Below are 26,107 nucleotides of genomic sequence, written 5' to 3' on the forward strand. Positions count from 1 at the left end.
AAGTAATTAGCCTCCAACTAATAAAAATAAAGGAAAAAAATAAAAAGAAAAAAAGAAAATATTATTCATTAATCAGGTGAACTTTCTAACCATTCAGTTTCTTGGAAAGCTGAATCTAAATGGTTGAAAGATAAGGTAATCAGAAATGTTAGAGAGCTGATTCACACCTGTGTTCTAACTAATCAGATTCCACGCTGGTAAGAGTTGGTTTGTGGATTGGATCCCAGACATTAACCCCACTGCCTGGAACTGCAGACACTAGGAAGAGGATCGGCCACAGAAGGCATCTCGCAAAAGTCTCCTCTGGGACCTGGGCACCCCAATTTCTATAAAGAGAGGGCCCAAGGCTCCATGATCTTTCACAAAGAAGGTACAAATCAGGTTTTTGTCTCAGAACCAGATGTAGCAGAGAAACAAGTTAAGAAAAGAAGGAAGCTACCCATCCTCAATGGATTTATTAACAAACCATAGGAGGAAGGAGTGATAAATATTGAAAAATAGCACGCTTGAGAAATAAACTTACAAAGTTCACAATTTTTCAGTCTTTTATATTTTATATATAGTAATCCATATTAATAACATACATGTGCGTGTTCAGTCGCTAAGTTGTGTCCGACTCTTTGTGACCCCCTGGACTGCAGCATGCCACTCTTTCCTGTCCTTCACTATCTCCTGGAGTTTGCTCAAATTCATGTCCATTGAGCCAGTAATGCTATCTAACCATCTTATCCTCTGCCACATAAATACATTTAAAAGAGGTTTAAGCGGGTTAAACAACTCATCAAGACCCAGGTAATACTGCTTTTACTTTTCCCATCTGTATTTTATCTATCTTAGTTTCCAGTTGTAAGCGGCTAATGGTTTTGATTATTCAAATCCATATAGTAAGAATGTACATGTAGCCAACTCGTAATGACCTCCTGATTGGACTATTCTAAAAAAGGTCAATTATCAGTCTCCCAGTCTTGTCATAAACCATAATTTTGAGAGGGCTCCTCCAAGAATTATTGCAAAGCTACTGTAACAGCAACACAGTGAAACAGCAAAGTTAATCTCTTTCTGTATGTTTTAGTGCCCAAATCCCAGCCCCGATGTGAATAATCACAAGTTTACTTTGGATCTACTTTTTAAAACCAAATTTGAATATCTATCTGAAAAATCCTTCCAAAACCTGCAGGCTGTTCCATCTGTACTTGCCCTTTTCCAGCTGACCCACACTGAGTCATGTGCTTCTCAGAGATCTGACCTTTACTTAGCAAACCCCTTGGACCTTGTGAGATCTTAGTTTTCAATCTTCAGCACTGGGGTTCCCAATCCAAACCACCAGTGTATTGATATATAGTGTGTACTCTCTGTCCCTCATCTCTAAAGATCCCAGACAGGCACCAGCCTCACTTAGGACAGTCTCCACGGATTTTTCTTTTGGTTCAGTTGACATTCTGTGGTGTAATCTTGGGAGCAAACCCATAGGGATTTATATGTTTACCTAAGAGGTATACACTAAGTCTTTAGTAAATAAAGACTTATGTAATTTTTGCATAATTACAAAAGCATAGCTTAAAAATTAAGTCATTCACTACTAATGGATAATTCAAACCAAATCAGCAAGTAGAGAAATTTGTTAAATAAATTTTCTGAAGTAGCCCTAAGAAAAGGTAATGGAATAAAATATAAAATTGATGTCTTTTGACTTCTTTTGTTGCCTACAGATTTGTGACTTTATTCTACTAGATTAAGCACATTTTCCTAATAATTGGTACACTGGAGATTAGTGCATTTTTGTTAGCTTTTTAAAGAATCTTAAGGATTCGAAACTAAACGAGCATACTTAAAATACTATTGAGCCATTGTATAGAAAGTTCAAGTAATTCCCTGGTGGTCCAGTGGTGAGGACTTGGCACTTTAACAGCAGGGACCTGGGATTGTTCCCTGTTTGCGGAACAAAGATGGAGCAAGCCACTTGGCCGAGCCAAAAACAATAAAGGAAGAAAGCTCATTCACTTTCTAAGAGCGTATTCTTTTTCACATGTGGGTACATCATTGACGTAAAGACAGTCCAAAGGCTGCTCTTCATCCTCTGAAGGAAAACCTGAGGTATGTTCTTTATCTTCAGAATAAAGCACACACTTCTTAGCATGGTGTAGAAGACCCTTCAAGATCTCCCGAAGCAAGCAGAGCTCTCAACTCTGATTCCTCCTCACCCCTCCCCATTCCTCAGACTATTACACAGCCTCACTAAATGACCTGTCATTCCCAGAAAATGCCTCAGTTCTCTTATCTGGTACTTTCAGTTCAGTTCAGTTGGTCAGTTGTGTCTGACTCTTTGCGACCCCATGAACCGCAGCACACCAGGCCTCCCTGTCCATCACCAACTCCCGGAGTCCACCCAAACCCACGTCCACTGAGTCGGTGATGCCATCCAACCATCTCATCCTCTGTTGTTCCCTTCTCCTCTAGCCCTCAATCCTTCCCAGCATCAGGGTCTTTTCAAATGAGTCATCTCTTTGCATCAGGTGGCCAAAATATTGGAGTTTTAGCTTCAACATCAGTCCTTCCAATGAACACCCAGGACTGATTTCCCTTAGGATGGACTAGTTGGATCTCCTTGCAGTCCAAGGGACTCTCAAGTCTTCTCCAACACCACAGTTCAAAGGCATCAATACTTCAGCACTCAGCTTTCTTTATAGTCCAACTCTCACATCCATACATGACCACTGGAAAACACAGCCTCAAATCCACTCTTCTCTATTAGCTGGCCACTTCCCTTGCCTCCAAACTGTTACCTCTCCGACATCCCTTTTCTCAGGTTGTCTGAGTTTCCTGGAGAACCCTCATAGAGATGTCTGGGCTTCTTCTCTGGGAATCAGTATTTCTTGCTCACACTTCCTGAGCCTGGAAAAGGGCCTGTCACTTCCAGGCACCTGCCAGATTATGACAAATGAACCAAGGAATCTTCAACTTCAGGTCCTGAGAAATAACTTCCTGAAACGTGTAAGGCTCACCTGCTTTCGCATCACATCTGTAGCCTGCATGATGTAGCGAGGAGGCAGTCCGTGGCTTCTGGCCAGAATGATGGCCTGCTCCAGGGTCACACTCAGGGTGCACCTGTGGACAAAATCAAGGGCAAGTCAGACCTCACCAGTAATTGTTAATGCTCTTCAAGACAGCTGGGATTGCCAATGAAAGGTAGAACAATATGCTTCCTGGGAGAAGTACTCATTTTTCCCTGGGTATCTGTCTCCCATGTACTCATGAGGTATGCATGCTAATAAACTTCTGTTTGTTTTTCTCTTGTTAATCTGTCTTTATTATAGGAGCCTCAGCTAAGAAGTCAGAGGAGTAGAGGGAAAGTTATTTTTCCTCCTCTTTTCCATGAATTTCAAAATCAAATTCAAAGCAGCCAAATTCAAAGCAACTAGACAATGAACCATTTATTTTTCTATGTAGAACACCTGTTTAAAAATAGCTTTTAGAGGTACACTGCTGGGGTCCTAAATTAAGTATTTGCATTTAAAACAAACCCATAATGAATTCTCTTTAGGAGGGAGCTTATACATAGAAAATTTAAGTAAGTAGAATTAATAAGCTTTCTTATCAGATATTATTCTTTACTGATGTTTCATGTACTTTAAAGGAAATGACTCGCTAATACTCTTCACTCATGTCCACATTTTCATGATTAATAGACTTATGCTGATTTATATATAATATTTTAGAAAAAAGTGAAATTAATATTCACTGAGGTCATAATTTTTTTAAAGATGTGTTTCTGGAACGCAATCTAACAAGACTGTAAACTTTTGAAAAGGAACTCCTAATGAGTTATTCAGCAATGTGGCGCCCAGAACAGACTGAGAAAATTCACAATTTAGTCTTGAATTCAGTGATTGGTGAGCCTTGGTCGTCTTCCTTTCCTTTAAGGCCTTTCTTTCACTTCTTCCACATTTTTCTTTATACGAGCTCTAAGGGAGTTAAGAACCCTCTATGCTTGTTCATATTTTCAAGTCTCTGAATTGTTTTTTAGGGGTACCTTCTGCACACATTTCATAAAAATGCTACTTTTAGATGTTTGTCCTAACATCTATATTAGTGGATTTTGTTTCATTTTTACATTGATATTTATTGTTTTTCTCCCCACTTTTACATTTACCTCCCTGTGGTTTGGTACTTTACATGTGCATTTTTCTAGATCTGTTTAGAATTTCCCACAAATTAAAGTTCTACAGTGTAATTGCTTATATGTGACGAATATCTAGGTCATTTATCCATGTTTGTGAGGCTATACCACAGGAGCCCCATACACCTGGTAGGTTCAGATACCGATGAATTACGAAAAAGGAGAAAGGGACTTGAAACATTACTGCTGAAATTTTAGAAAGAATCTGACAAAACACAGTCATATTATTAGACATAGTTGTACTCTAGGGAGAAATATGATCAGTTCTATTGGCTGTTAAATGACGTGAAAAGCAGTTTTCTTATTAACATTACAAAGAACTCTTTAGCACTAAGAACACATATTCAGATGGGCTGAAGTTTTATAATTAGCCTCTATATTACAGTATGAGTTTCTTTGATGGTGCAGATAGTGAAGAATCTGCCGGCAATGCAGGAGACTCATGTTTGATCCTTGGGTTGGGAAGATGCCCTGGAGAAGGGGAGAAGGGATTGGCTACACAGTCCAGTATATGGTGTTTATAAATATTCAGTGTACAAGTTTGATAATAATATATAATTGTTGTTTTACATGTACCTCCATACACATGCCAATGAAACCCAAGAGCTATAATCGAGAGTTCATGTTTAAAAAGAATCAATTTTTACAAAGCATTTAATTGTCAGCTTACTCAACACACAACATAACCTTTTTCTCCTTCTTAAGGTCTCCTGTACTCCAATTTTAAGTCCTTATTGATCCTAACATTTTAATCAATAATGTTCATTACACCAGCTGAATGAAGCTAAGAAAAAAATCTTTATCTTTTTCTAATCACACTGAAATATGTCTTTGCTTCTCGATAAAGGCTGACTTGCCCTCCTCAACCTATAACAAACACTCACTTATTGTGGAGGACTTTCAACAGGCAGCTTGTATTATCCACTTTCTTAATCTTTTTAAACTGATTTATTTCTCTCTACATCAAGCTGTCATAAACAACAGTACAGCAGCAAATTATCTGCCAGAGACTTTAAAAGGCTTTACTGTAATTTCCCGATCAATCAACATGGGCAGTAACACGCTCTTGGGCAGGGTCCCTCAAAGAGTCACATCTTTAAAACCAATCATGTGCATGCATGACTGTGTGCTAAGTCATTTCAAGCATGTCTGACTCTGTGTGATCCTATGGACTGTAGCTGGCCAAGCGCCTCTGTCCAGAGGATTCTCTAGGCAAGAGTACTGGAATGGGTTGCTATGCCTTTCTCCCAGAACCAATCACACACATCATCTAATAGAAAAATCTACCTTAAAAGTAATACATATGTTTTCTTTCACCAGCATGTCAAAACAGGATGCCTTTTCATACTAACCAGTGAGTACGTTCCAGTGAGTTTCCAAGATTAATTTGAAATTTTTAAAAAGTGAAAACTTTTAAAAGAGCCAGGTCAACATGGGAAATATTGCCTATTTCATTCACAGTTTATTTATCCAATGGAAGTCTAGTTTTTCCCTCACAGCATCACAGTTCCATTCTCATAATTAAGCATGTGTAAGAGCACCCAGCACTAAGCTCACAGCCCTGTGGTCAATATACCATTATTCGCCTCATAGCTTTTTACCTTCTCTCGACTATCTCAATCTGAATGTCAAGTGGAAAAATTCAGCATTTGCAAGAAGCATTTTGATTCTGGCATTCTCTGAAATATTTCCAATCTAGAGTGGCACTTAGTTTTTCAATGATGCATAAATGTATACTCAGAGATGGGCTTTACAAGAAAACATTGGATTTTATAGATACTTCTCTGATTACCAGAGAGTCTGTCCTGCTCACTGGGCAAGAGAAAGAAGGAAGTAGACGAGAGGCGGGGAATCCTGAGCAAAACTCATTCCATATGAGATTCCTTGTCTGAATCTCCAATTTCCTTTCTTGAATTATCTCTGTTCGCACATTAGGGAGTTAAATTAAAATATAAAAACGTGCTAAGTCACTTTAGCCATGTTTGACTCTTTGTGACCCTATGGACTGTAGCTCTGCAGGCTCCTCTGTCCGTGGGATTCTCCAGGCAGGAATGCTGGAGGGGTTGCCATGCCCTCCCCCTGGGGATCTTCCCGACCCAGAGATCAATGAATTCTTTACCATAGTGCCACCTGGGAAGCCCAAAATGTAAATAAATCTAAATAAATCTAAATTTTTACTCCATCCTGGAAAACATGGGTTCTGAACTGTTCAACTTCTTCTAGTTGCAATATCATTTTTAAAATGTAAACAAATCTTTCCCTGAGAATCACAAAATTAAAAAAATAAAGGCCACAGTGTAGGCCCTGTCCTTCATAAAAAGGCAAATACAACATATACACTGAGGAAAGCTGTTCCATAATTTTTGTAATAAGACATCCAAGTAATAGCTCTGCTTAGGGCATACTCCTGAGAATGTGCACTTGACAGGGCTGTGAAATTATGCAGAAATTGTGCATTCCCCATAGAAAGAAAAAGGAGAGGGTCAATACACCTGTGCATATAATGAATAAATCTTCTTGACATATTTCATATTAAAAATAGATCCACATCACTCAGAGATTTAGCATAGTTTTAATATGAAAAATGCAAGCTATGGCCAATGGGTTCAATTTGATTTGAAAGGCATTTTGATTTAGTGATCTATGGAAGAGTCATAAAGAGGTTCCTTTCTATTCATTCATTCATTCAACAAATATTTTTGAGTGTCTACTTTCTACCTACAAGTACCATTAAGTGCTGGCAGAAGCAGACTTACTATCAAGCTAAAAAAAGGTTGAATTTAATCTTTTACTATTAAAAACTCAAAAACTTTATTAATGCTATTTAAGACACTTAAACATATATTAACTTTATTATTCTTAGTTAAGACACTTAAGTATTTCAAAAATTTACTCATGATATTTAAAATATGGAGAAGCATGGGCAAAGATATAAAATATATGCTAATACATATTATACCAAAGTGGTGGAGCTATATGCATTTAAGAATAAATCTTGATTTACATGAAACTGAAAAAAAAAGGTTGAATTTCAGAATCCCTTATTTATAGGATCCCTAGCAAACTGTTTACTTAGTCATATGCTCTTGCAAATTTGCAAAAGTGAAATGTTTTGACTGCAAACGTTTATGACTACTGACTTTTTATGCCCCAACTCTCCTCTGTCATATTCTGGAATGATCAAATGGCCATAGTTCTTTCTGGAACTGAGCTAAAGGAAGCAGAGTTAGGGATGTGTTTAGCCTAGGTTTACTGGGATCTATGTACATGATTCAGGCTTCCCAGGTGGCACCAGTAGTAAAGAACCTGCCTGCAATGCAGGAGATATTAAGAGATGCAGGTTCAATTCCTGGGTGGAGAAGATTCCCTGAAGGAGGACATGGCAACCCACTCCAGTATTCTTGCCTGGAGAATCCCATGGATGGAGGAGCCTGGTGGACAACAGTCTATAGGGTAGCAAAGAGTCAGAGAGGACTGAAGCGACTTAGCACGCATACATGCGTGAATATGATTCACAGTCACTTACAGATAGGTTATTACAACATCCTGGTGTAGTAATGGTCTCCAGAGTATTTTTATTGCCCACTGTACAGATTAGGGCTTCCTTTGTGGCTCAGCTGGTATAGAATCCGCCTGCAGTGCAGGAGACCTGGATTCAATCCCTGGGTTGGGAAGATCCCCTGGAGAAGGGAATGGCTACCAACTTCAGTAATCTGGTCTAGAGAATTCCATGGACTGTATGGTCCATGGGGTCACAAAGAGTTGGACATGACTGAGCCACTTTCACTTTCACTGTACAGATTCACCCAAGATTGAAAAGAAGGTGCAGGGCCCAAGGTTGTAATGCAATGTGTTCATATCCTGGGGTACCCAGGACTGTGTATGGTGGAGAGGAAGCAGGTTAGAATGTTACAGAACCCAGAAGCTACTCTCTGGAATATTCTTCCATACATATGGTTCACACACTAAAGAACTTTCTCTAGATTTTCATATTTGATGACAACTTTTAAATTTAAAATAATGCTGATGTTGAAATGTGTGGTCAATTCTTCCGTAAGATTATGATGCTATTAATTATGACATTAATAATTACATGAAGTTCATGACAAACTTCCAGCAATATCTCCTTTATAAATTGGGGTTTGGTTGAGGTAGAGTTTACCTGACTATAATTTGAAACATGTTTCACATGAGTCTGTTATTTTTATTCAAATGCTTTTCCCAACTGATCCTAGAACACGAGATATCAAATTTGTATGTCAAACTATAGAGTTTAGGGTCAGGAAAAGCATGTGAAATGGTCTCCCGTTTGGTAGTCCTATTTCTTGATGCCAGGGCTCCACAATGATCAACATCAAAACCTCCCCCTCAACTGGCGAGACAAAGCTCTGTTTCCTAAATTGGTTTAAATGCAACATTTTACATTTCAACCATTTATTAACTCATATCTGTTTACACTCTAGTTGGTTCACTTTTGAGACTTCAGTTCTTATCTGAAGCAAGTTATGGGTTAATCTTTGTTTTTTAATATGTTAATCTTTTAAGATGACTCATGACATTTTTAATAAATTAGATAAAAGATTCTCCAAACTCAAGGACCTTCTATGTATTTGGTCATTTAGCAAGATCATAGATAAGAAACCAGTTTTACTCAAATTGCATTTTAAACCTCCAGAGCTCTAAAGCCATATTTAATGTTGACTCAATTTATACTGAACAAGGAAGCCCATCTCTGAAGGGTTGAAGTGCATCAAATTGAACACCTGGGGAGATGCGTCATCCCTTTTGGACCACAAGGGTGATGCAGTAACTCACGGTGAAACTGACATAGCAAACCAAAACAACGTGACATTTATGGCTTTGAGCTGTGGATTTATTTGCTGGCTTTCAGAATGTTCACAGTCAGGACCTCTAATGCTTTGTTTGGCAGCTAATCATTATATTGTTCTCTCTTGGGGTGGTTCAAAAGAGACCTCTGGGTCTCTTTGTCATTACTAGTGGAGGAGGATCTTTCAGATAGTTATAAACTGACACGTTAAATAAAAACTATGAAAAACTAGTGCAACGAAGATCTCTGAATTTGCAGCCACAAAAACTTGCCTTAAATTCACATTATGTAGATGTTGAAGTTAAAAAAAAAAACTTAAAATGTAATTAAAAAGAGAAAAATGCAATCTTTAGCAAGGTATATTTTGCTTTTGTTTCTCCATATTTTAAACATTGAAGCTGAGTATAAATATTGGTGCTAGTGCCAATGCAGGAGATGTAAGAGACTCAGGTTTGATCCAGGGGATGGGAAGATCCCCTGGAGGAGGAAATGGCACCCCACTCCAGGATTCTTGCAATGAGAATGCCATGGACAGAGGAGCCTGACAGGCTACAGTCCATGGGGTCACAGAGAGTCAGACACGACTGACCGTCTGAGGACTTCAATTGGACCCCTCAGAAATATTACATACTCAATTATGACTGAAAACTGTGTCCCAAAACAAACCCCACTGAAGTCACTGCATTCAGGAATACATGTTTCTTTCTTGAGCAGTGATATTTAACTCTTTTGTGCAATAATAACATAATTGAAGTACCTGGATAAATATGTTCACTTTTTTGTGTGTGCTAGTGCAGTATAGTTAGCAGAAAAATTTCCTAGAAAAATATGATAAATGGAAGACACACACCCACAATTAAAAGGCATGTGTTGGGGTTTCTGAGTTTGAGGAACCATATGCCAAACAATGATTTTGACTGAGGCTGGAAAAGGCAACATTAGACATGTCCTCTAACAAACTTTATAGAAAGCTAATTTTAATAAATTAGCTAAATATTTCAATACTTACTCAATATTTATTTCAAAATTTCATTTGGAATCATTTGCATTAATATAAAGGTTAATTTGATTTTGTGCTATATAAATGTATGTGTGTGTTTGCTTAGTCATGTCTGACTCTTTGCAGCCCCATGGACTGTAGCCCTCCAGGCTCCTCTGTCCATGGAATTTTCCAGGCAAGAATACTGGAGTGGGTTGCCATTTCCTCCTCCAGAGGAACTTCCTGACCCAGGGGTGGAGCCCATGCCTCCTCCATTGGTCAGCGGATTCTTTACCACTAGCACCAACTGAGAAGCCCTGGGAAGTTAGATAAATACAAAGTGAAATAAATATTTAACCACTCTGAAATCAGCAAGTTTAGCCTCAATGTAGAATTGCACCCAGTGATAAGAGTCTTGACTTTGTTTTTTAGTTCTGGACTTTCATGTGTATTGCCTCATTTCCACCATCTTTTCTGTGATGCTGCCTTTAGTCATGAGAGTAAGAGGGAAAAAATTCCCTTAGGTCAAATACATGGCTCAGAGTCTATGTATAAGAACAGCCTAAAGAATCTATTATTTGATTATATTCTTCATGTGAATTATATGTCTTTATATAGTTATAGCCATTCATATTTAGAATCACACAGATTTAGATCTTAAAACATAAAATAATTTCCTTTATTCTATTAAAGGCTTCTTTTCCCCTCCTTTAATTAAAAACCAGGTCCATTATCCTTGTTCAAGTGACTGTCACTAATAAGTTATTAGAAATCTAATCAGCTGTGACTCTCTAGGATCCTTTACTAAGCTGAAGTTACCCGGGCAGCATTCAAGTTTTGGAGAGGATAATAATGACTATGTCAGTCCCAAGAGAAAGTGAAATAGGTGAAATAAGCTGAAATAGTAGCTCCGACTGCTACTTGTCCACCACTCTTTCATACCCAGAAGTTTTTTATGACAGGTGGAAGATCCTGCGACCCCTTGGTTTTACACACTATGCAGCAGCTTCTGAACCCAGGAAGCCTAAGGCAAACTAGTTTCAACAATCTTTGACTAAAGGCACATTTCTCCCTGGTGAAGAAAATGTAAGTGATTCTGCTCAATTTCCAAATATTTTTATACTTCTTGCTTGTGCTTTTCTCACGATCCCATCTTATTCAGCCATTAAAAACTAAAAACAGGGACTTCCCTGGTGCTCCAGTGGTTAAGAATCTGCCTTCCAATGCAGGACACGCGGGTTCAATCCCTGGTCAAGGAACTAAGATCCCACATGCCTTGGGGCAACTAAGCCCGCATGAAACTACTGAGCCTACATGCCAAAACTAGAGAGAAGCCTGTGAGCCACATGGAAAGATCCTGCAAGCCACAACTAAGACTCAACAGAGTCAATAACAGTAATAATAACAATAAATAAAAAAGCAGTTGGAGAATACAGATGAGTTAGAGATTCTTAATTAACATTCTCTTACTTAATTTCAATCTAAAATTCTTGAAATGTGCTACAAAGTTACTGCAATTTAAGGTGTGTGATGAGTTAGTTCTTAGACACACTGTTTAAAAGACACAGTATAGTAATGGGTATATTAAGTATGGTACAATCCAAGATTCTCATATTTATTGATTTCTAAATATTAATGTAAGTGACAGCATTTAAAGAAATAAGAAAGTTGTTAGAAGAAATAAGATGCAGAAATTATTTAATTCCTTAAAGGTGTATGTGGAATATTTGTAGTGTCTTCAAGTTTCCCATTTTTGTAAAGCCTTCCCAGAGTGGGTGTGGTCAAGATTAAAATTATTGTTTTCCTATAATCTTTCTCTAATTATTTAAGATGACCCATTGTTTCACCTCCAGATTGAGATGTTATAAGCTCACAAGCCATTGAAACCAAATTCATCAATTGTAAGAGATAAATGTATGTGTGCCAGACCCATGTACTAAGGTATCTACTCTAGTATCTTTCATGCTTATTAATTTCATATTTCTTTTTAAAAATATGCTTTGTTTATTGCATTTATTGACATATTGACCTGTTTTAAATTGACTTATTTATCTTTGGCTGCACTGGGTCTTCACTGCTGTGCATGTGCTTTCTCTAGTTCTGGCAAGTGGGCTTCTCACTGTGGCAGCTTCTCTTGTTGCAGAGCACGGACTCTAGGTGCACTAGCTTCAGCAGTTGTGGCTCACGGGCTTGGCTGCCCCGTCCGGCATGTGGGATCTTCCCGGACCAGGGCTCGAACCCTTGTCCTCTGAACTGGCAGGCAGATTCTTACCCACTGGACCACCAGAGAAGTCCACTTCGTATTTCTTACTATCTCTCAAATCTCTCCACTTGAGCTGCACTGCTAGTATCATCTCTTGCCTAGACTGATGCAATCTCTCACTCTGACTCCTTTTATCTTGTCTCTTCCCACTATTCTTTGGAGGTGATCTTTTAAAAATGCTGATGAAAAGGCAAACATTTCAGTGGCTTTCCATTTGGTAACCTGAAACACAAAGTCGTCACAATATGGTCTCTGGTTTTCCTTGCTTCTACTCCACACTTAACCATTCACAGTACCCTGAAGTCACCTCCTTCCGTGGTTCTCATATGCTGCTCCTCACTGATGCCCTGGTTTGGGTCACATATCATACCTCTGGTCATGCTCTATTATACTTGTCTGAAAGGTGTAGGGATGAAGAATATGGGCATTAGAGGTAAACTCCCAGGGTTGGAGCTTGAATTTGCTGATAATTCTGTGACTGGGCACATTACATAAGTTTCTAAAACTCTGTTTTCTCACCTGTAAATTGACTTCAAGGATAGCATGCACTTCAGAGTGTTGTTTTGAGAATTACATAAAATAATTCATGTCTCATACTTAGGACAATATATATATATATATATATATATATACATACACATATATATGTATATATATATATATAGCATGTAGTATATTCTCAACAAATGTTAGCAAATATCATTAATACTACTGTCACCTCCACCACAAACAGGCCAGAGTAGTGCCTGTATTGATTGAAACCTTCCTAGAACTAGTATACTTCCTGGGATTAAGTAAGCATTCAATAAACAATTATTGAAAAAAATTACATGAATTCCTAATGTGTTCCAACAGTACTATAGGTAACTCCTAAAAGATGCAATTAATTTCTTTATACTCTACATTGACCATCTATTTGTTCAAGAAATGTTCCCTTATTAAATTAACTTGGTACAGTAATAATTGAATTGTAGAGACAATAAATTTTAGTAAAAAACCAATCACAGATTCCCTTAGAATTTCTAAACATGATATAGCTTTTCTTTCATCAACAGTGATTTGCATTTCCCTTTCTCTGAATTGAACCACTGCTCCTATCATGGTTTCTGAGGAGCAACTCTGGATGGGTTTTGGTAATGTGAGAAAATCACATATTATACTATATTGTTGATTCATTAGCCTTACATCAATTCATTAATTATCACTATTCTCTCATCAAAATGGTCCATTTACAATTTACCAATATTTTCTAGGTTCAGAAGACTATGGTTGGAACCCTAGCAGAATCAGTTCTTTTACACTGTCAAAATGACATGTGATGTATACTTCATCTCTCCTGGAGTTTCAAAAGCATGTGTCTATTTCTTTGAGTCACTTCACTGAAAAAAAAAATTTTTTAAAAAACCAATCTTTTCACTCTCATTCTCCTATTGTCCATATGAAAACTGGTGCCACACAATACGGCTGACTGGCTTCCCAACGTGGTCCCCTTGTCAAGACCTCAGACTGTTAAGTGCCAGGAGAGCAAGGACCTCTAACATCCCTAGTTTGGGGCGGCACAGAGCATGCCCCATAGCAATGCTCCATAAACAGCTACTCTCTCCCTCAATGAAAGACTGTGCAAACAAATGCTAGCGCCTGATTCTTTCCAAGTCCTAAATACTTGTCTCTGTTTTAACAGATACTCAAGGGAATCCAGTTCTGCTGTTCTTGAAGGACTTTCTATAAGCTATCAACGGAGGATTCTAAAAATAAGCTGTAATAGGAACCACTGTTGTGTGTATTCCACTTTTAAAAGATCAGAGGAGTGAACTCATATTTTTCAGACACCTCTGTCATGCTATTGTGACTCATCACTGTGATTTTTCCAGCTTTATTGAGAATTGACATATAACACTGTGCTGGTTAAAGGTGTAAATGTTGATTTGATACACTGACATGATGTAAAATGATTACCACTGTAGAGTTAACTAACACCTCCATTGTATCACATTAATAACTTGGGTTTTTTTGTGGTGAGAATATTTAATACCTACTCCCTTAGCAACCACTGATTTTGTTTTAGATACAAGGTTTCCCCTACTTTAGTAGGTATGATCTAGTCTGCTTTCTAACTATGGTGCTGGAGAAAACTCTTGAGAGTCCCTTGGAGAGCAAAGATATCAAACCAGTCAACCCTAAAGGAAATCAACCCTGAATATTCATTGGAAAGACTGATGCTGAAGCTGAAACTCCAATACTTTGTCCACCTTATGTGAAGAGCTGACTCACTGAAAAAGATCCTAATGCTGGGAAAGACTGAAGGCAAAAGGGGAATGGGTCAGCAGAGGAGAGATGGTTAGATAGCATCACCAACTCAATGGACATGAATTTGAGTAAACTCCGGGAGATAGTGAAGGACAGGAAAGTCTGGTGTGCTGCGGCCCATGAGGTCGCAAAGAGTCAGACACGACTTAGCAACTGAATAATAACAACAAAATGATCTAGTCAATTGCATTTCATATTTCTATCTCTGCAATGAGAAGATGGACTTGCTATAAGAAACAGATTAAGGCAGAAACAATTGAGTGTACACTATTGCCAGGTCCTTCACTAGATGCTTTCACATATATTGCTCACTTAATTCTCATGCCATCTTTTTCAAAAAGAAATTATTATTTCCATTACACCACTAAGTCTCTAAGAGACCAGGTGATATAATCATGGTCACACAGCAAGTAACAGGATTCAAAACCAGTTTTCTGATTCAAAATCTAGGACTGGGTCCATTATACAAAAATCACATCACAAAGATCACTGCATTTAGAGACTCTCGACTCCCCAAATGCATAATTCAACAGTCCCAATCTTGGTCTCAGCATTTATATGCTCAGTGCATCGTTCAGGCAGAGACTAATGCAGCCAGCCCAAACCACTTCACCATGAATGTGAACCTCCTCTTACTGAAATGTGTTCATGATTAAGAAGGAACTAGATTCACAGATTGCTCAACAATTATATTGACTATAAATCAATCAAGTAGTAAAAATAAACTGAAAGAAGATCACATTCCTTCTTTACTACAGATTTGTATTTTTCTATATGAAATGTACTGTTCTGTGTAAGGCATGTTCTTTCCTGCAGGAATCTCATTTATTCTGGTTTCTAATTACTTTTAACTACTGAGCACAGGGCACCATTGTGAAAAGTCTATTGACAACCAGAAGGAAGCACCCGATTGCAGAAACTAATTGTTTAATGTTTCAGGGTGTTATTTTCCCTGCTTCTTTTTATTATACTTCACACTGAGGGAGAACTATATATCAGAGGGTTAAGGCAGTATGTTACACAGGAATCAATCCTGAAGTGACTGGTATGGTTCAGGAAACACACAGGGTCTGCAAAATTAATATGGAAAGCCCACTGCAGATCTATTGATCCTTCCCACCTTGGTCATCCTGAGCAATGTGTTTGTGACAAATGAAAAGCTTAAGAAAACTGCCACCAGTCAGCAGGGATTTAAAAAACCCAACACCTCTGTCCTTTTCCCCTTATAACAGAGGAGGCACTTTTCTTAATGAAACAAGTAAATATTTTAAAATGTGAAAAACAGGCAAACAGCTATTTGTTTTAAAAAATAAATAATACACTTACAGACACATGTGTGTGCATGTGCTCAGTAGTGTGTGACTCACAGGCGATCCCATGGACTGTAGCCTGCCAGACTTCCCTGTCCATGGGATACTCCAGGCAAGAATACTGGAGTGGGTTATCATGCCCTCCTCCAGGGAATCCTTCCCACCCAGGAATCCAACCTGCATCTCTTACGTCTACTGCATTGGCAGGCAGTTTCTTTACCACTGGCACCACCTGGGAAGCCCATTCAACATTATTATTTGACTCTTGTCAAATAGACAGTGCTGATGAAATCTTCTGTACCAACTCCTATGGTTCACAGTCTGAGAGCTGAAAGACAAGGGGTTAATAAATATTTGAAAAGAAAGCAGAAAGATGGCAGGCGGAGAGTGGCACCATAGAAAACCACTGAACAGAATGGAGAAGCAGCGGGAAACAGCTGGAAAGAGATCCTGGTAGCAGAAGCAGAGCCAAACTGAATACTCTGGCTCACTCCATATATCTTAAGGCAAAAAAGCAATCGTGTTTAAGGGGCACATTTTCAGCAATGCACAGAGAATTAGCCATGAAATTCCCATTAAAGATAATAGGACTTTTCTATTGCAACTTTCAGTACATTCTCAGAAAGTTCTCAGTGTCTATCCTTAAGCCTAGGCTTCAAAATCAACTGCTAGGCAAACACATTCCACAGCCCTCACTCCCTTCTCATCAAGCACATTCAGGCGTGTTCTTCTCTGACATGGTTTGTTGCTGTGGTGAGTGCAGAGGCAATTATGGACCTTTGGGAGACAGGTAATTGAGCACTTGGCCACGGGAGGAGGTGTCTGCTAGGCTGAAAATGTACATGAATATGAAACATCTGTGGGTAAGGTAGGACCTTCATGACCACAGCTACCAGGTTTGAACCTGCTTCTCAGCATTTAAAATGATCCAGCCTGGGACCCTTTCTCCAGTCGATTTCACTTCTGTTTTGGTTTTATTTTTGGAATTTAACTGAATAGGTGAGGAACTTAATCCTGGCTACCCAAAGGTCCTCAACACTCCCTCTCTAGTCCATCTGTTTTGGCTACTGGACTTTTGTCCTCAATTCTTGCAGGTTTTTTGATGACACCAACACTTCAGGGGTGTCTAGTATGTGATTTTCATCTGTCGCATCCTTTGGCAGGATAGTTGTTTTCTCTTTGACCTGTTTATGCAAGATACTAAGCAGAACTTTGTTTGAGTATTTTTCATTTCTTTCTCCTAGATCCTACAGTGCTTTATTCTGAGGCTCTTGGGTGTACAGGGGACTGGTGGTAGAGAATCAAGGAATATTAATACTTTTTACACACTCCCTGGTGATCTCTTCTCACCTTCCATAGTTGGCAGCTGAGTGTTCTGTTATTACACTTTTGTGCCTTTTCCTGGAATACCACTTCCCTGCTCCTAACGCCTGAAGCATGTTCCCAGAAAACTCTTAGTAGTGTTTTTCCATTACCCTTTGAGATTATATATATATATACTTGATTATTTATTGTTATTATACCCACTTGTACCCACATACAACTTCAGTCCTAGCTGAGTATGAATCTATCAAAGGACATCCCTATATAGATACGGCTTTCCAGGTAGCACAGTGGTAAAGAATCTGCCGGCCAATGTAGGAGACTCAAGAGACACGGGTTTAATCCCTGGGTTGGGAAGATCCCCTGAAGGAGGAAATGGCAACCCATTCCAGTATTCTTGCCTGGAAAATCCCATGGACAGAATGGAGCCCGGCAGGCTACAGTCCATGGGGTCACAGTCAGACATGACTGAGAGCACACACACATAGGTACACCATGGACATTTAAAACTCAACATGTTACAGATTAATGCAACATCTGTCTCCACAATCCCCTCAATGACAAATGCATATCCTCCCCACCCCCACACGGCAGCCTCCCTCCCCTCCGTCTTTCCACGCTGATGTTAACCGCAAATTGGCACTTGCCATCTACCTCTACAGGGATTAAATCATGTGCTAATGTGACCCTGCAGCAGCAGCAGCAATGCAGCTGCTGACTTTCAACATCCCCTTGAAAGGAGTTCAGGGTGGAGAGCAGAAATGAGATACTCTGTGCTTGGGAGGAAAAACTGGCAGGACAGGTCTTCAGAGAGTTAGATAATTTCAGAAGCTGATTTTACGAGCCCAATTCGTGTATCTCCTTATATCTAGAAAAGCACTGAAATCCTTCATGGTGATGACTGTTCTTCATGACTAGCAGAAACCTTCTGGAAAAATATGTGCTTGGTTGCATGTATTCCCCCTTCACCAAAACCTTATATATACCAGCCTCCCCCGCAGCTTCTGTAGAGCAGTTTCTCAGAGCTATCTGAGGTACTGTCTCCCAGGCTGCAGTCCTCATTTTGCCCCAGATAAAACTTAATTTGCAACTGCCATGTTGAGCATTTTTTTAAGTCTACACTGCAAGAGACAGCATCTCTCTCCCCTGTTCGCTACTCACCAGTTATCCAGTTCTGTGTACTGCCGCTCCATACTTTTCACATGTCTTTTCCCTTCTAACTCTGTGCCCAGGCCTTAGTTTTGGACCTCATCATGTGACTGAAGTCCTGTAAAGTCCTAGCTGTCTCCCTGCCTCCCTTCTTGTCCCACTGTAGACCATGGTATTGATCTTTATTTTAAAAATATTTTTCAAGTATCTAATCATGTTATTCTTTTGCTAAGTCCTTCACTGGCTTCGTAGAGCCTCTGGGAGGGAGTCCCCAACTTTTAACTCAGTAGGCAGGGCGTTCCATGCTCCAATTCCTGTCTTTCTTGCTCCTTTCATCTCCCAGGATGACTTCCTCCTCATTTCACTGTCCAGAAATAGCAAACTCTTTACTGTGACCTTCAGCCCCTTCCCATGCTATTTCACACCCTCAGTATTATATTTTCATACCATTCCTTTACAGGGAAATGTCCTCCTCCATTTCTGTCACCTGGCAAACACTATTTATGCTTTAAAACCTGCAACAGGTGTTACATTACATCCCTCCTGCTTAAAAGGATTGAAATCTCACTTCTCGGTATTCCTCCAGAGGATTAGATGAGCTAGTGCCCACTTGAAATTAACATCATAGAGGCAGAAATTGCTGCTTCCTCCCATCAGCCGCCTCCACATCACCTGCTCTTCTGCTCCGGGTCACACAGAAAAAGAGGCAATTCTGAAAGTGCTGGCCAATGAAACATTTATATTGGTGAGACAGCCATACTTCTTCCCTCCTCTGGAGGATAGAAAATTTGGCTTATGACAGTTATTAAAGCACTTATAAAAACCACTAGTCATGAAATCCTCAGGAAAACATCTTAGAGAATGACTGGAACTTTGCTTTTTATGTAATTTTGCAGGTTTAGGGAAAACAATAGCTTCAGTTTCTTTCAAATAAAATCTGCAGAATCATGTCCTGTTTAACACTGTAATTTAAAGTTGATTGTCACTTTCAAGTAGCTCAGTTTCATAAATGTAAATACTTAAATTTTACTAGTTAAATAGAAAAATTGGGTTTGGCAAAATCCGATGAACTATCACTTATAATTATGTATTTAGATTATTTTTCTCAAGATATGTTGAATGTACTTAGAATTTTCCAATTTTAATGATAGATGGTAATAAGGTATAAGCTTTGACTTTTTAAGTATTGACATTAAAGCTTGCCTGGCCAACAACACATGACTACTGGCAGTCTGAGCTAGAAACCATTACAATAAGAAGTGACTCATAATTACTGTTTTATTCTTCTTTCACAGTAATCTAATGAAAGCGATGAACATTTTTAAATAGAATAATTTAATGTACTAATTTATTAAGATTTCTATCAACTGCAAAGAAAAATTCAGGAAAAAAAACATATATGCAAGTCTGGTCACCTCTTGGGGGTAAAGAACTTTAGTAAGAGATAATGGAAAAAGGTAAAAGAATAAAACTTCTATCTTATTTGAGACATTTGATTTCCTCCTATAATTCTAAAAGAATAAATTTATTCATCTGGTTGCTTAAATTAGCATAAACTGTGGGGTTTTTATTTGCCTACTTTATAACTTAGTATAATTTGAAGATCTGGGTTTACTTTTCTTTCTTCGCCCCTAGCTTTCAACGAAGTATAATTAACAAATCTCGTATAAATTTAAAGTACACAACTTGGTGATTTGATATACATCGCAAGATATTCTTCACAATTAAGCTAATTAACGTATTGATTGGAGAAGGCAATGGCACCCCACTCCAGTTCTCTTGCCTGGAAAATTCCATGGACGGAGGAGCCTGGTAGGCTGCAGTACCTGGGGTCACTACGAGTCGGACACGACTGAGTGACTTCACTTTCACTTTTCACTTTCTTGCACTGGAGAAGGAAATGGCAACCCACTCCAGTATTCCTGCCTGGAGAATCCCAGGGACGGGGGAACCTGGTGGGCTGCCATCTATGGGGTTGCACAGAGTCGGACATGACTAAAATGACTTAGCAGCAGCAGCAGCAGGCATTGTTCACCTCACATGGTTACCATAGTCTTTGCTGTTGTTTTTTATTTTTCCTTTCCTCTTTTGGTGGTGAAAGCACTTGAGATCCTAGCAAATGTCAAGAATATAATACAATATTAAGTATATTCACATTGTTATGTCAGATCTCCAGAATTATTCATCTTGTGTAGCTGAAACTTTGTACCCCTTGACCAATGTCTCCCCATTTTTCCCTCCTCCTCATAATTCTATTTTCTGCTCCTTTAAGTTTGCCAGAGTAACTAAGATGTGTACTTATAGCATAAGTAAGATATATTTTGTCTTTCTCCCAGAGCCCTATTATTATAGCATTTTATTTTTTTCCCTTCTAAAGATTGGTACACAATTTTATATTTTCACTTTTTTTTGTTTCATTAATGATTTTACTAGATATTAACAAATGGGGAAAGTTGCATTGACCAAAATCAAATTATAACTGTTAAAGAACAATCAAAACTGCAGCCATATCAAATGACAATTTTAAATATCACTACTCACTGCTACTATAACTTATTGCTACTACTATCCTTATACAAAATAAGTGCTTTATACTAACATATTTTACATTCCTGACTATAAGAGCATAATTTTAGGACTTCTTATTGGGAATGTACAGGATCCTGGCATCATGAGTTACCAGCTTCTTCTGTTCTAGTTAGCCATCTTTCTGGAGATTTAAAATTCAAGTATTTCCACTAATCTCATTACTGAAACTTCCAAGTCATTTTTGGACAAAAAATAAGTGGATACAATTTTAAAACTACATTTGCTTATAGCAGTCACTTACTGTTTCCCTCCCATATCTAGAATCTAACCTACATACAGAAATTCCCAGAGTAAATCTACTCCCTGTGTTTGATGCTTTTTGTTGCAGCTTCATCATCTCTCTGTTAGGACTCTGATCACCTATGCCAGGTTACCTTGAGTGCTCCACTTTTATAAGAGTCTGCACTCCCTACCCTGGGCCTATTTGTCAATTTGTCCTTTGGTGTCATGGTGATGACAGAATAAAATATTGCTAAGAAAGAGTTCTTTAAAGTCAAACAAAAGTGGTTTTTAAAATTGTTAATTGATAATTCCCTTAAAAAAGATTTTTAAAAAATTGCTTATATGAATTAAGAATCACTACACTGTTTATTTTCATTTTAAATAACTGTTTCATTAACCAAACTAGTAATACACATTTCTCTTTAGTTGTTTTTAATTCCTGGATTTAATTTTCCTGAAAAATCCTGAGAGTCATATTTTGGGTTTTATTTTATGGTCACATGATGGGTTTTGTACATTTCTGCTGGAAGACGGATGACTGAGAATTCAACCACCCTCAGCAATACTATCCAACGTGAAAATATGTCTCAGTTTCTAAATAACCAACTAAGAAATGCATCTTGGAAATATACTCCTTTTAAGTTAGAAACTTCATATATATATATTTTTTAGCTCCTAAAGTTTAATATATGTTAAAATGAGTTTCCAGAATGTATAAAAGCAAAAGCAGTCCAACACTGGAATATATAAATGGCAGCCAGCTGGCTCATTACCATCATGCTTTTTAATAAAGAGAACAGGCCTTGCCATAGACTGTTTCCTCCTCACACCTGCGTGGGATTCAAAACAAGTTGGCGATGGCGCCACTGCTGCAGGTGTTGGTGAACCCCTGACACAGTGAGCCAGCCCTTCTGATGCTGCTGTTCACATCCCCCACTGGTGACTGGACACCAAGTAAATCAGCTAATGATGGGCCTTGTTTCCTGGAAGAGATTCATCTTCACAACAAAGCTTGAAGATAAAAGGTAATTTACGTGTACGGATCTCCAAGGCTTTGGTGCTCAGACATCACAGGTGGGTCAGACATGAGGCCAGGGCTCAAATGACCCATCTTCCTGCAGGATCATCCCAGAATTCCTACACCACTGAAAATCCATCATGAATAATTAAAAGAGGACGTGGACAAAATCTCCCTGGAAGGAGTCCTCAGAGGGAAACGCTGTGACTCCAGAGGCCCTGCCCTCACTAGAAATTTCCTAGCCTCTGGAAATGTCCACCTACTTGTTTCCACTGGGGAAGGAAGCAGAAACAAACATCATAGGAGGGACGTGGAATCTTTGTTTTTGGAGGTGGTAAGGCTCAGGCTTGGGTTTTATAACCTTTGCAATATGCTGATTTGTCAATATAATGATTAAAGGAAAACAGTTGGCTATTAAGCAGTGATGGGGAGAAAGAAGCAAAACAAAATGAACTACCACAATGAATGGAAGGATTGAGCAGAAGGAAATAATAGGGAAATTTAGAAACCCTTTGGCACGCTTTTGGAAGGGCTGCAGCAATCAACTGCAGGGTACAAAAGAGAGCTTTGAAGCAGACTCACAGACAGAGAAAACAAACTGTTGGTTACCAGTGGGGAGAGAGAAGCAGGGAGGGGCAACATAGCAATGGGGGAGTAAAGCGTTAGTCGCTCAGTCATGGTCCGTCTCTTTGCAAACCCATGGCCTGTAGCCCGCCAGGCTCCCCTGTCCATGGAATTTCTCAAGCAATAACACTTGAATGGGTTGTCATTTCCTCTTCCAGGGGATCTTCCTGACCCAGGGACTGAACCTACATCTCCTGCACTAGCAGGTGGATTCTTTACCACTGAGCCACCAGGGAAGCTCTTATAAAACTATAGGAACTAATAAAACTATGTTCAGATGTATATTGTTTGATAGAAGGTGTAAGAGATGAAAACGAAATGGAAACTTTGGAAAATTTCCATATATCAAACTAGCTTTTAATATCACAGACACAGTTTAAAAGGCAAAAAAAAAAAGCCTGATCTTAATTAAAGACAATCTTCTTTCAATATTCAATAACAATGGCGGTATTTAACACAAGTGAATGATGGAGGAGTGTAGGCAGGAAAGGTCATCGGTAGAATTGTAATGCACACAAAGGACTGCCCTGGGAAAGAGAATTTGATAAAAACAAAGATGGGCCAAACACTATGAAAAGATTTTAATAATTCATCCTGAATTCTATTCCTCCTAATCTTGCATTAGGGCTTCCCTGGTGGGTCAGTGGTAAAAAATCCACCTGCCAAGGAGGAGACCCAGTTTAATTTCTGGGTTGGGAAGATCCCCTGGAGAAGAAAATGAAAACCCACTCCAGTATTCTTGCCTGGGAAATCCCAAGACAGCGGAGCCTGGCGGGCTACAGTCCATGGGTTTGAAGAGACTTGGACACAACTTAGTGACTAGACAACAACAAAAACAAGTTTTCATTCTCTGTACTATGCCATCCTGCCATCTAATTCAGGTTGGCGTTAAAACATCTAGATATGAATGCTAGTTAAAACTGCCCTTTCATTCTGAAAAATCACATTCTTCTCTTTAATATCAAATACAGGCTTATAACTCAATACTTTAAAATATTTTAGATTCCTTTCTCTTGGTGAACAAAATCAGAAAAGGCAGGAAACAGATTATCTAATGTGGATGCCATACTGTTAACCACTTCCCATCTTAATTTTAAAAGTAAATGCTAAAAATAGTCTGTAATATTTATTCTAATTCATATTTTGAATTTCTCCCCTTTGGCAGAACCTCAAGGTAAACCTCCATGTTCAACAATTAGGGTAGGTATGGGTCTACTTGGGTTCTTTCCTAGCTTTCTGAATTAAAATTACTGAAGAAGTATTTTAGTAACAGTGTTATGCAAGATTTCTGATTCTAATATAAATCAGCACACATCTTATCACCATGAAAAACCTAAGCATAGCCTTACCTGAAAGAGTAAAGATATTACTAAATGCCTATATTACTTTGCATAATAGAAAAATAAAACAGTACTATTTTCAAATAGTTTTAACTTAATTTCAGCATCTGTGATGGGGCATTTTTGCCTACATCTCAGTAAATCTCTCTGAAATGAATTAACTAAAGCTATATTTATTTTGAACTGCAGAAATGGAGAAAGCCAAAATACTTTGAAATTTCAATGTTACTTGTGATTCCAACACATCCATAAATGAATACAGCAATTAAAAAATGGTTGTGGAGAACCAATCTATTTTTCCTACTCATCAACTGTCAAACTCTAAAACTGCTCATGGGACGTATGAGAGAGTAACTTGGACAACCTGGTCATGATTCTAGGATTAAAAAATTCTAGAGTTTAAAAAACTTTAGTAGTTTAGAAACCCTTGTGGCCATACCACAAGACTTGAACGATCTTAGTTCCCCAACCAGGAATTGAACCCAGGTCCCCTGCAATGGATGCACAGAGTCCTAACCACTGAACCACCAGGGAACTGCATTAAATGGCAAATTTAAAGGCATTAACTTTCAGTAAATTCATGTGAAGACCGGAGAATATGCTTGTAGTTTGAAGCCTGGCATGTTCCTTAGTTGTCACAGTCCTCAGATAACTATGATCTTAACACCAGTGCAGAGTAAGAACATTAATCATGGTGACGACATACCGAATGTCAAAGTTACAGTGGCCTCTATGTTCCTTGAACACATGCTGGCTTCCACTTGGACTCCCACATCTGCACTCTGCTCCCTAAAACCGAATGCACTTTCTCTGAGATATCTGCATGACTCACTCTTGCACTTCACACAGGTCTCTAACCCAACAGAACTTCCTCCTTGGAAGACGAAATCCCTTCATCCCATCTTGTACCGTCACCTCTCTGACTTCTGTTCTTTTCTGTATTTATATCACCTACCGTGTTACCATTTATTTACTTTATCATCTGTCTCACCCCCACATGATTTACATTATATAACAGTAGGGAGGTTTTTACTTTTTGTTTTTTTTTCCATGCTTGAAACCAGCAACTAGAACAGTGCTGGCACATAATTAGTGCTCAATGTATATTAACTGAGTGAATGAAAAGTAAATAAATGGATGAATGAATGAGAACAGAATGATTGAACATGACGGATCAGAGAGAGCATTTCTCTGCTGAACTCATTTAGTTGCAGATGATATTTCACTTAAGCTCTTAGTAAGCTTGCAATGCTTCCCAGGTGGTTTAGTAGTAAAGAATCTGCCGGCAGATGCAGAAGAGGTGGGTTCGATCCCTGGGTCAGGAAGATCCCCAGGAGGAGGAAATGGCAACCCACTCCAGTAGTGTTGCCTGGAGAATCCCATGGACAGAGAAGCCTGGCAGGCTACAGTTCAAAGTGTTTTAAAGAGTCGAACACGACTGAGTGACTGAGCGTGAGCATGAGTAAGCTTGTAATAGAGCACAAAGTGCTCAGCAATTAAAATAAAGGGGGCAATTCTATATATTGTGTCACTCACACAAGTGTAATTGCTCCTTTTAGAGAAACAAAGTCTTGCCACACTTCATGAGCAAGGACATGCTGTGTAGGACTTGAAATCCTACTTCAGGCACATCAAGTCAAATGGAATTTCACAGATGAAAACCTACTGACTTGAATCATCTTTTTCTTTCTACCTTTTCAAAACCTCTACCCATCAAAATCCAGTTCAAACACTACCTTCTCCAGGGAAAGTTCCAACCATCTCCAATATACATGTTGCTTCTGATTCTTATTTTTTTAGCTGTAACTCTCCTAGGTCATTTATTTTTTTCTTGTAGTCTAAGTAATTTGTTATTTTTATTATGTTTTTGTTATCTTCTTTTGTCATATTATTATTTACTATTATTTTATGTTGTTTGATGTTCATGCCAAATGTCTCTAACATGAGCATCATCAATTTATGATGCTATCCAGTCAAT

At 38.6% G+C, this 26,107-nt stretch overlaps 1 protein-coding gene across 3 annotated transcripts in view; it reads right to left on the reverse strand.

The window, feature by feature from the left end:
• The window catches only part of PREX2 (phosphatidylinositol-3,4,5-trisphosphate dependent Rac exchange factor 2), a 303,314-nt gene that overhangs the window by 17,677 nt on the left and 259,530 nt on the right, over nt 1-26,107 (reverse strand). For all 3 annotated transcript variants that reach the window (XM_065902847.1, XM_065902846.1, XM_065902845.1), the window contains one exon: nt 3,003-3,105. In XM_065902847.1, coding sequence (XP_065758919.1) covers nt 3,003-3,105 — 103 coding nt within the window. The remainder of the gene's footprint in view (nt 1-3,002; nt 3,106-26,107) is intronic.

Source organism: Muntiacus reevesi, chromosome 12, assembly GCF_963930625.1.
Source record: "Muntiacus reevesi chromosome 12, mMunRee1.1, whole genome shotgun sequence".
Classification (NCBI taxonomy): domain Eukaryota; kingdom Metazoa; phylum Chordata; class Mammalia; order Artiodactyla; family Cervidae; genus Muntiacus; species Muntiacus reevesi.